Source organism: Aedes albopictus, chromosome 1, assembly GCF_035046485.1.
Source record: "Aedes albopictus strain Foshan chromosome 1, AalbF5, whole genome shotgun sequence".
NCBI lineage: Eukaryota > Metazoa > Arthropoda > Insecta > Diptera > Culicidae > Aedes > Aedes albopictus.
Genome location: NC_085136.1, coordinates 220,501,110 through 220,513,504, shown reverse-complemented (window position 1 = coordinate 220,513,504; position 12,395 = coordinate 220,501,110). Strand labels below are relative to the sequence as shown.

At 43.6% G+C, this 12,395-nt stretch overlaps 2 protein-coding genes across 2 annotated transcripts; one reads left to right on the top strand and one right to left on the bottom strand.

Moving 5' to 3' along the window:
• Window positions 1-19: 19 nt before the first annotated feature.
• On the top strand, window positions 20-2,012 carry LOC134291119 (uncharacterized). Its single transcript, XM_062858446.1, has 2 exons — window positions 20-1,948; window positions 2,001-2,012. The coding sequence occupies exons 1-2, from the start codon at window positions 20-22 to the stop codon at window positions 2,010-2,012; spliced, it is 1,941 nt and encodes a 646-aa protein (XP_062714430.1).
• Window positions 2,013-4,565: 2,553 nt separating this feature from the next.
• On the bottom strand, window positions 4,566-10,851 carry LOC134291114 (uncharacterized). The gene is made up of 3 exons (XM_062858436.1): window positions 10,527-10,851; window positions 4,630-8,915; window positions 4,566-4,577 (listed from the first exon to the last, which is right to left on the bottom strand). The coding sequence occupies exons 1-3, from the start codon at window positions 10,849-10,851 to the stop codon at window positions 4,566-4,568; spliced, it is 4,623 nt and encodes a 1,540-aa protein (XP_062714420.1).
• Between the last annotated feature and the right edge of the window lie 1,544 nt (window positions 10,852-12,395).

The window sequence follows — 12,395 nt, the reverse complement described above, 5'->3', positions numbered from 1 at the left end:
ATTTGTGCGAACGATCATCATGGAGCCCAACAACGACGATATTGAACATTTGCCCACAGGAGCACTGAATGCTGTCATCAGGCAACGTACTAATGTCATGTCGAAAGAAGATTACTGTGCAATGGTGCGGACAACCAATTCTGAGCAGCGCGACCTCATCCTGCAAATGATCCACAGTTTGCACAGTTACGATGAAAGTAGCAAGCCGATGCAGATTTTCTTTACTGGACCTGCTGGGTGCGGTAAAACATTCACTCTGCGCATTTTAATGGAGACGATAAATCGCTACAGTCAAGCCCACAACGCGCAGAAGAACGCCTATGTGGCGTGTGCTTCCACCGGAAAAGCAGCCGTTGCTATAGGAGGAACAACCGTTCATTCAGCGTTTCGGATCACTATGTCAAGGCGAGCCAATTCGAAACTCAGCTTTGAGATGCTGCAGTTGTACCGCAATGCTTTTGCAAACATTAAGGCGGTCATAATCGATGAAGTTAGTATGATTGGTGCGGATATTCTCAACACCATTCATGCGCGTCTTCAGGACATTAGTGGCAATTATGATGATCCATTTGGCGGAATTAACATCGTATTCTGTGGAGACTTGCGACAATTGCCACCCGTCAATGCAAGGCCTGTTTACAAGCCTACAGGTAATTCCTTTCACGGTGCTGTTCTTTGGCAAGCATTGGATTTCTTACCGCTTGTTAAGGTGATGCGGCAGACAGATGTAGAGTTCTCCAGTATACTCACTAAGATTGGTAATGGCCAGCAAATGACTGCTGAGGAGACCAAACTGATTGAAAGTCGGTTCCGTACTGTAGAGTGGTGTAAACAAAACGCACCAGGAGCAATAAGGCTTTATCATCGGAATGCGGATGTTGAAGCATACAACAACGAAGTACTGCATAATCAGGATGCTCTGGACTGTATAGCGGATGACGTTTTCGCGGGATACAAGGACGCTGGTCAACTGGCAAGCTCTCGCATCAAGCTCTACAAGATGAGCGTCGTGGAAACCGGTGGGTTACCGTATTTGCTACGCCTTTCCGTTGGTATGCCATACATGATTACAACCAACGTCGATGTAGAAGATGGCGTAGTGAATGGTGCAATAGGTGAGCTGAAATATATTGAAAAGGATGAAGACGGCTCAGTTGTGAAACTATGGTTCAAGTACGACAACGAGACGATAGGTGCTGCGTTGAGGATCAAATCGCGACCAGCTGTCTATTCAAGGCCAGGAATTCTGCAACCCGATTGGACTCCTATTGCAAAACGTTCAGGTAACATAAAGCTAAGCGGCATCATTAAATGCAAACGCATACAGTTTCCGGTGGTTAGTGCCTGTGCGTTAACAGTTCATAAGTCGCAAGGTGGCACTTTCTCCGAGGTCGTGTATGATTATGACAAGACTCAAGATCAGCAATTGGTGTACGTTGGCTTGTCACGTGTTACGATGCTTCAAGGCCTTTACTTGACGAACTCCACAAACTCGTTTAAATTTCATCATGCTAAGGGTAGCAACTCACCAAAGATGGTGGATTTAAGGAACGAGTTGTTGCGTTTGGGTAATCACCGACTGCGTACACTAGGAGATGAACTGAGTGAAGTAGTTGAAAACAGCGGCTCTGCATGCACATTGATGAGCCTCAATGTACAGAGTTTGAACGCTCACGCGCAGGACATAGCGACTGATCGAATCCTTTCAAGCGTAGAATTTCTCGCTCTGAATGAAACCTGGATGGATGCTACCTCTCCAATAGAGATTGATGGATATAAGCGCATCACCCAGTGCAAGCGAATGGGTATGAGAGCGGCTGGAGTCGCGATCTATCAGAAGGAAACGGCATCAACCCTGGCTGTTCCGCATCCCATCAAGCAACTCGGTGAGGATCGAGACGAGACGTTTGCCGAAGTGATCAACTATGGAGACATATGTGCAGCAAAGGTTAATGTTATGGGAACCGAAGTACTTCTAATGTCGGTTTACATTTCACCAGGAACAACCATAAGAAATACAAAGTTGTTCATGACGCGGAAATTGTTCAGATATGTTAGACTGGACACGCCAATGGTTGTCACTGGAGACTTTAATATTGACGTTTCCAAACAAGAAAATTTTGATTTCCTTAACTTCATGAAGAAGCATTTAAATTTAACATTAGCTAATCCTCATAACGAAGCAACCACACTAGGTGGTTCGTGTATTGATTTAACCTTCATCAAAAACATTAGCGCAGAGTGTAGACGCTATTGCTCTTATTTTTCATATCACCGTCCAATTTTATCTGTGCTCGCAGTAGAAGTGCCCGAACCATCAAACATCTAATCTACAGGAAATACATCGCTACGCTCAAGAAACCGGAGCCCGGAATGCAACGTTATTCGATACGATACACAGCAAATGCTCACCACAAACAACACCTGGTCGCTAACAATCATCGGCAGCACAAGAACCTTCCCAGGAACATCAGAACCACCAAACACCAAACGGTCCTTTTCAGGACCACCAAAAATAGTCCACAAGAGTTATTGGAGAATTCCAGATCTAAATATTTTCATTCCTGTTCTTGACACTTCTTCTATTTCTTCTCTACTTCTTTTTCTACTTCTTTTTGTTCTTCTTGGCAGAAATCCAAACTGAAACGGAGCATGTCTCTCAGCTCAGCGTTTAATCATCACTTAAACAACTATTAACAACTGAGAATTTTCTTTTCAAATCTGCCATGTTCGTACGCACAAACACGGAAGTCAAGATCCTCGACCGTAACGGAAATGACGTCCAGACACCCTTGCTGTTGCTAGATTCCTGCGCATTCACCAGATAGGGTAGAAGCTTCAAAAAAGTTTATTACACGCTAAAGATTGTCCTACGTCAAGCTTGCGGTTATGTCTCAGACATTACCCACCCCTAGTTTTTGCAAATTAAAATCTATTTTGTAAATTGGAAACCTCCATAGACTGATAAACGCCTAACAGTATGCAATGCACTGGTAATTTTACAAAGTTTAAACTGTTCCAATAACAAAAATTCTAATATAATGAATTTTTGAACAAAAAATCAATATGAAATGCTTTATACGGCTTAAACAATCATTTTTGTACTCCATAGATTTCAATCTGTGAACAATGTGTGGGTTTTAATGTGTTTCTCATGGCACTATCAAAGTAACCCCAACACTGTCCGTCTTACCCACCCTCAAGGCGGACCGTCTTACCCCCACACAACGCAAAATATTCATTCCACCACCGTTATTCATAATCCATGAAATTTACCTGAATTTCGTTGTGTATAGGACGGAACAGTTTAAATTTACTGGGAAACTCAAAATAAAATGCAAAAACTTAGCAATTCAATGTTAAAAAGCTTATTTATTGCTGCCTCAAAATTAGATCCCAGCACAAAGGCGTGTAGCCTGGTAAATGATTGATTATTTTTTGCACTTTTGACATATGTATTCTCTCATGGAGTGGTTCAATAATCATCAACTGATAAGAAGATAGAGTTAATCGTAAAAGAAAGTCAAATTTCAGCTCTTAAGTGACAGAGCTAGTCTGTGGTCCGTCTTACCCACCCGGTCCGTCTTACCCCCACCCCCCGTACACTTCACCGTCACATACAATATGCACCTCAAAATCGATGAAATAATAATTGTAAAAAACTAGGGGTGGGTAATGTCTGAGACATAACCGCAAGCTTGACGTAGGACAATCTTTAGCGTGTAATAAACTTTTTTGAAGCTTCTACCCTATCTGGTGAATGCGCAGGAATCTAGCAACAGCAAGGGTGTCTGGACGTCATTTCCGTTACGGTCGAGGATCTTGACTTCCGTGTTTGTGCGTACGAACATGGCAGATTTGAAAAGAAAATTCTCAGTTGTTAATAGTTGTTTAAGTGATGATTAAACGCTGAGCTGAGAGACATGCTCCGTTTCAGTTTGGATTTCTGCCAAGAAGAACAAAAAGAAGTAGAAAAAGAAGTAGAGAAGAAATAGAAGAAGTGTCAAGAACAGGAATGAAAATATTTAGATCTGGAATTCTCCAATAACTCTTGTGGACTATTTTTGGTGGTCCTGAAAAGGACCGTTTGGTGTTTGGTGGTTCTGATGTTCCTGGGAAGGTTCTTGTGCTGCCGATGATTGTTAGCGACCAGGTGTTGTTTGTGGTGAGCATTTGCTGTGTATCGTATCGAATAACGTTGCATTCCGGGCTCCGGTTTCTTGAGCGTAGCGATGTATTTCCTGTAGATTAGATGTTTGATGGTTCGGGCACTTCTACTGCGAGCACAGATAAAATTGGACGGTGATATGAAAAATAAGAGCAATAGCGTCTACACTCTGCGCTAATGTTTTTGATGAAGGTTAAATCAATACACGAACCACCTAGTGTGGTTGCTTCGTTATGAGGATTAGCTAATGTTAAATTTAAATGCTTCTTCATGAAGTTAAGGAAATCAAAATTTTCTTGTTTGGAAACGTCAATATTAAAGTCTCCAGTGACAACCATTGGCGTGTCCAGTCTAACATATCTGAACAATTTCCGCGTCATGAACAACTTTGTATTTCTTATGGTTGTTCCTGGTGAAATGTAAACCGACATTAGAAGTACTTCGGTTCCCATAACATTAACCTTTGCTGCACATATGTCTCCATAGTTGATCACTTCGGCAAACGTCTCGTCTCGATCCTCACCGAGTTGCTTGATGGGATGCGGAACAGCCAGGGTTGATGCCGTTTCCTTCTGATAGATCGCGACTCCAGCCGCTCTCATACCCATTCGCTTGCACTGGGTGATGCGCTTATATCCATCAATCTCTATTGGAGAGGTAGCATCCATCCAGGTTTCATTCAGAGCGAGAAATTCTACGCTTGAAAGGATTCGATCAGTCGCTATGTCCTGCGCGTGAGCGTTCAAACTCTGTACATTGAGGCTCATCAATGTGCATGCAGAGCCGCTGTTTTCAACTACTTCACTCAGTTCATCTCCTAGTGTACGCAGTCGGTGATTACCCAAACGCAACAACTCGTTCCTTAAATCCACCATCTTTGGTGAGTTGCTACCCTTAGCATGATGAAATTTAAACGAGTTTGTGGAGTTCGTCAAGTAAAGGCCTTGAAGCATCGTAACACGTGACAAGCCAACGTACACCAATTGCTGATCTTGAGTCTTGTCATAATCATACACGACCTCGGAGAAAGTGCCACCTTGCGACTTATGAACTGTTAACGCACAGGCACTAACCACCGGAAACTGTATGCGTTTGCATTTAATGATGCCGCTTAGCTTTATGTTACCTGAACGTTTTGCAATAGGAGTCCAATCGGGTTGCAGAATTCCTGGCCTTGAATAGACAGCTGGTCGCGATTTGATCCTCAACGCAGCACCTATCGTCTCGTTGTCGTACTTGAACCATAGTTTCACAACTGAGCCGTCTTCATCCTTTTCAATATATTTCAGCTCACCTATTGCACCATTCACTACGCCATCTTCTACATCGACGTTGGTTGTAATCATGTATGGCATACCAACGGAAAGGCGTAGCAAATACGGTAACCCACCGGTTTCCACGACGCTCATCTTGTAGAGCTTGATGCGAGAGCTTGCCAGTTGACCAGCGTCCTTGTATCCCGCGAAAACGTCATCCGCTATACAGTCCAGAGCATCCTGATTATGCAGTACTTCGTTGTTGTATGCTTCAACATCCGCATTCCGATGATAAAGCCTTATTGCTCCTGGTGCGTTTTGTTTACACCACTCTACAGTACGGAACCGACTTTCAATCAGTTTGGTCTCCTCAGCAGTCATTTGCTGGCCATTACCAATCTTAGTGAGTATACTGGAGAACTCTACATCTGTCTGCCGCATCACCTTAACAAGCGGTAAGAAATCCAATGCTTGCCAAAGAACAGCACCGTGAAAGGAATTACCTGTAGGCTTGTAAACAGGCCTTGCATTGACGGGTGGCAATTGTCGCAAGTCTCCACAGAATACGATGTTAATTCCGCCAAATGGATCATCATAATTGCCACTAATGTCCTGAAGACGCGCATGAATGGTGTTGAGAATATCCGCACCAATCATACTAACTTCATCGATTATGACCGCCTTAATGTTTGCAAAAGCATTGCGGTACAACTGCAGCATCTCAAAGCTGAGTTTCGAATTGGCTCGCCTTGACATAGTGATCCGAAACGCTGAATGAACGGTTGTTCCTCCTATAGCAACGGCTGCTTTTCCGGTGGAAGCACACGCCACATAGGCGTTCTTCTGCGCGTTGTGGGCTTGACTGTAGCGATTTATCGTCTCCATTAAAATGCGCAGAGTGAATGTTTTACCGCACCCAGCAGGTCCAGTAAAGAAAATCTGCATCGGCTTGCTACTTTCATCGTAACTGTGCAAACTGTGGATCATTTGCAGGATGAGGTCGCGCTGCTCAGAATTGGTTGTCCGCACCATTGCACAGTAATCTTCTTTCGACATGACATTAGTACGTTGCCTGATGACAGCATTCAGTGCTCCTGTGGGCAAATGTTCAATATCGTCGTTGTTGGGCTCCATGATGATCGTTCGCACAAATTCATTATTCTTCTCTGTAGCGGCATTCTCCTGCTCACCAACCTCTTCGTTCTCACAAGTACGAAGGTATTCCTCTACAGTCTGTTCCAAGTTCAGCTCGCAGTCATATTCCCTTCGTTTTCTCAAGAGATCTGCCTCGTTCATATCATAAAGCTGAAGAAACTTGTTGCCATCCAGAATGTCGCAGACTTCGCTTCTGAATGGCCAAAACAAAAGTACCGATTCACGCTTGTACTCAGCCAACTCGTTCATGCTGTAGCCACGCCATCTCAATATTCGTGGAACATTCCGGATAGTGTAGGTGTTAGTACCTCTTCTTTGAGTGTACCGTGCTGCGAAGTCAGCTAAACACACATCTTCTAAGCCATCGCGCTCTTCGTATTTCTGGATAATGTTCTTGGTCCACACATCAGTCGAATCCTCATCGATTTCCTCTTCATCCATCTGCCTGTACTGTTTCCTAGATCTTATCCTTTCATGAGGCCACATCGTTGGCAAGAATTGAACTTTCCTGCTGGCTTCAGACATAGGCAATCGCAGAAGTACCCATGCAGCTTCCTGGGCACACATCTCCACAGAGTTCAGCATTTTCAAACTAATCTTCTTCAGCAAAGCCGTGTAATCTTGGTCCGGATACTGCTCTTGCAGAGCGATAAGCTCTCGATGCAATCCACTTATACCGCGGTTGGACTTGTTGACATAGTCAACCAAGTAACACGCACATGAGTACACGTCGAGGATGAACTGCAAATCCATGTTAGAACGAAGCTTTTGAGCAATCCATGGGTTGAAAGGATTCGTCCATAGCTCATTCATCACTCGCTTCAGGAAGATCGTTGGTCGCTTAATCGAAGAACGCAGAACATCAAGGTAGTACTCGTATGTACATTTACAGTCGTCTAGAAACTCCTCTAACGTGTCAAATGCCTTGGTTTCCAAAATTTGTCTCATTTCCGAGGCACGCTTCCTCAATCGATCACGGCGACTATCATCAGCGGTGAGAGGAATCAGTGTTCGCTCTTCGTTCATTGGCCAGTACGGTATGTTAAACCTGCAACGCTTTTCATTACGTTTGTAGCAAGTACGCGTGTGGTCATGAATCTGCTTCTTGATCGTTTCCGGCAAATGCACAGCGCTGATGGAACTAACTTTCCTAATAAGTTCCATTGTAGCAGGCATATCTTCAGAAACAGTTTCGTTAGGATCGTTTGCGAGCCAAAGCATGATATGTGCATGTGGGCTGCCGCGATGCTGAAACTCGATGCGCTTGAAGGAGTCCACGACGTAATGCTTTCCCAACGGGCTGAACCTTGGTGAAGAAAGGATCGTCATGAGAACATCGACAAGCTTGTTGAAGTACAAGCAGCACGTGACGGCATCGTCATTGACCAGCGTTGCTCGCTGTAGAGCACTCAGCTCCTGCAGCGGGTCCGTTAAAGCAATGCCGTTATACTCACTGGAGAGTTTGTGTAGCTGCTTCAACAAAAGAGGCCATTGAGTTTCACTGGCGCTCAGAGTCAGGAACATTGTTGGCTTCCCCAACTGTCGTATCATGGCGAAAAGCTCCTGTTTCCTTTGATACCAATATTGCACTGAATTTGGTATCGACTTCATAAACGACAGGTTCCGTTCCATAAGACCTTCCACGAAAGCTCGGTCGTTGAGCTGTCCTCGCGTTATGTTCGCGGTTCCCACGCTTTTGAAGACATGCTGTAACCCTTCGGTAACTCGAAGACGCAGAATCTTCATAGCCATGTACAGCAAATGGTTGGGCTTGGCTCCTCGCCTATCACTCCGTCTCAGCTCACTGGTAGCCTTCATGAAAGGCGTGACGTGAGTCCCAGCCTTGAATTTTCTGGGGTGTCCAAGATAAATATCCGGAAAGGAAAGCTCCTCGGCATCATCATCGTAAACGATGGAAACTGGTCTCCTGTTTTGAGCTGGGGCGATTTCCAAACACTTATCCTCATTCCACATAAGTGTCTGTTGTTGACCAGCAAACATCTCCACATCATTGGTTTCCTCGATGATATCCAGCTGGATCGCGTCTCCATCCCGCGATGAACCAGGTTGAGGCTCAGAAGCAATAGCGCTCAATCGTTCCTGGTTAAAACTTACCCCCTCCCGTCTATACAAAGGAGTGGTAACAAGATATTCCAACCAAGCTTTCACCACAGACTTTTTGACGAATCCAGACAAGTAATTTGATTTATGAATAAGGTGCTTTTTAATGCACACGTTAAAAGCATAATCATCTTCAAGCTCGCGTGGAAGTGCCCTAACCATCTCATCTACATCTACTGGAACATTGATCACCTGACCAATGATCGTGTAACTGCCTAAAATTTCGGATAACATTTTATATAATCGAATAAAATGAGAAAATGTATATGTCAATCATACCTTGCGCTTGGCGCAGGCGACGAATCTGCATAAATGGCAGTCGTGGTGAAATAAGCCTTTCACTAATTGGGTCCAGCGGTGGAAGGCCCAAAGGATAAGGTGGATATTTGAACCCATTCGATGTTGACAAATTGGGTACAGCACCACGTTGCAAACTGCTGCGACAAGTCTGGCATACTTTGAATTCATTGACCGATTCAAAATGATTTCCCTCTATCAACACTCTCCCTGCAGCTTCGGTGATTGACTTTAGATCATTGATGAACCACAGCCTATCACATACGCTGCACGGTATACCAAATTCATTTTCAGTGAACCGTTTGTGGAACTCTCGATCAGCTTTATCGAATTTTGGTTCTTCTTGAATTGGTATAGATATGTCAATTCCTGTAAACATTAATTGATTCATTATGCGCACCATTTAGTAATGATAATACCAATAGTTTACTCACCCTGACCAAAGTGATCAGGAATTAGAACAGACTCGTTCTGCTCAGAACGAAATGGAACAAGTTCTGTAAAATGAGATTGAAAATAATGATTAAATGTTTGCCAAATCATTAATGCTTTTGGTAAAATGTGTCTGGCTTGGTGTCTGGCATAAATTATTTGAAATATTCTTGAGAAGAAAAATACACAAAATATTGTATACGTCAAAAAATGCTTTCTGTTGACAAATATGATCTTAGTTTTATAGGGGTATTCCTAAAGTAGTGTATATTAAGTATCGTCAATCAATAAACATAGGTTTCGTTGTGGAATTAATGTGGTGACAGGTAAACTTGAAAATCTTCACAACAATAATATGCATACAACAGTCAATAAGCACTTACCTTGGGATCGAAATTGTTCAACATGGGCTTCCCCATCTACATGAATAGATGGAGCGATTCCTAGGAAAAATGAGGAAAATCTTTAACTTACTATACACTTGCCATTGAATAATGTTTGGATTACAAAGATTATACAACGTTCACATTTCGAGCTCAACGTGTTAACGTCAACCGTCGAGTCCCCCATGAGTGCTACAGATTTTCAATTTACGAATTTGTCGCTAAACTCTACCACATTAAGCACAAAAGTAAAAAGTAGTGGAATTGGAGTGCTTTAATCATTAGCATAAACATCAATACGTGAAAGCTTTCCCACGATAAGCTATTCAAATCGATATATTTCATATCAAACCCTGTACATTGTACCGAATCGTAAAAAGTCAGTAAGTAAAAAAAAGCACGTAACCGAAGAAACAAGCCGAGTTTCAATGGAAAAATAAAACCAACTAAGTATTATGAATTGAAGAATGGTATTATTTAACAACACTTGCTCACTTAAAAAGATTAGATACATGCACTTTTAATGCTTTCAGTCAGCTATCTGCTATTTTCGAAAGTACGACACTAGATAACAAACTAGCTTGCAGCAGTAATGCACAGCAGAAAACTTTTCCTGACAGCTGCACCGGGATCATACTATGCTAACGACTTAATGCTTGCGTGATACAAGTTGCATGACCGCGAATGCACTTTGAAAATGATAATTTTACTCACCGCTATATGAAACCGCACCATTTGGCAATGTACCGTTGACTGGGACTGCTACAAATCTCACCGGATCAGTGCTCCTGCCCGGAAGAGGTTCCAGCACAAAATTGAGCACCGGCTCAAGATTGGCAGCCGCAGTCGTACCGGCATTGACACCGGGCCCGACACCAACGCCGATAGTTTCCCGCGCATTTTTCCTCCGCTGCCTGTACTGCCTCATGCGTTCCGCATTCGTCACAGCAGGCCTCGGCGAGACTCCTTCGATTTCCTGCTCTTCACGCTTCCGCTTGCGGAAGTTCGCAAGATATTTTGCTTCCAAACGGCGCGGCATCCTTTCAGCAACGAACGGAATGTACTCACTATCACCTGTCACACAACAACCGGCACAACGAAACACTTCCTCGGAAGAACCACCTTCGGCGACTGAAGAGTCAAAATGGACAAAAGTCCATGCGAGATTCCGACTTTTATATCCTCAACATACATAACCACGATACGTTGGCAAATTTGGAATGGGCGGAGCTATGCATGGAGTAAAGTTGTAATGTAAACCATTTCGCTGAGCGTATTCATAAGTTATTCTAGTCAAAGTCGCAAGCTACCATGATTTCTAAATCGATGAAGGAAAATTATCCGATTCGCAACTCTTGAGCAATTAGTTTCGGTGGTCCTGAAAAGGACCGTTTAATGGACGATTTTAGGAAGGAAACGACATGAATTCACCATGCCGTGTTGGTTCTCCCCGCCGTCGGAAACTGATTGCTGCCGTAGATTTACTTCTTGCCTGGTGAGATTCCTGGCCGAGCAGAGATTTGTCGCTGTGTTAGTGTGTGCTGCTGCCGGGCTGGAGGCGCCACGAACCTCCTTGTCTGATCCAACGAAAATGACGCAAGAATGTTAGAATTACAACCATGTTTCACACAAAACGGTCTAGATATGATAATGTATCGATGACTTCCTTATACCATTAGCGGCCAGCTTGATCACTGTGTCAGAGCCATTTCACCAGGCATATTTTCAGCTTTCGATTGCACCACGTTTTTGCCGATCTATGGAATGAAACCTTTGAGGAATCAGGATGATTTAAGAAAGAAAATTACATGAATTCACAATTTTGCACAATGCATGTTGGTTTTCTCCGCGTCAAATGCTGGGCCACCGAAGACTGATCCACTGTTTGCTGCCGTGAATAAAATTAATAGCCGACCTCACTCTTGCTGAAAAACGACGATGTCTTTTACTTTTTGGGTGCAACACTATTCTCGATCGAATCCAATTCTCTTTTGGAAAGATTTTCGGTGGTCCTGAAAAGGACCGTTTATATTATGGATGATTTTGATGAATTCACCACGCCACGCAATGCGTGTTGGTTTTCTCCATGCTGAATGCTGGAAGCCGTCGTAAACTGGCCCGCCGCTTGCTGCCTTGGATGAAATGTCCCGCCGAGCCGAGCCGTCGCTGGGTTGGTCTGTGCTGCTGTCGTACTGGAGGCGCCACCAACCTCTTTGACTGATCCAACGAAAATGACGAAAGAAAACCGGGGACAAAGCATTTATACCCCCAGATTAGCAGGTCAAGCTCCTCCCATTTGGCTGGCTTTCCAGTTTATTTCGTTTGCATGCCCCGCCCGCTTGTACCCAGACGCTTCAAACCATTAAGCAACCGAGAAATGAGTAAATTTCCATTGAAAGGATTAAATTATCAAAATATTAAATGGTTTGGATCATTGTAATTCGAAAAATGTTAGAATTAAACCATGCTTCACACAAAACGGCCCGGATAGGATAATGCGTTGATGAACTCTGTATACCATTAGCAGCCAGCTTCATCACTGTGTCAGAGCCATTTTGCTATTTCACCAAGCATATTTTCAGC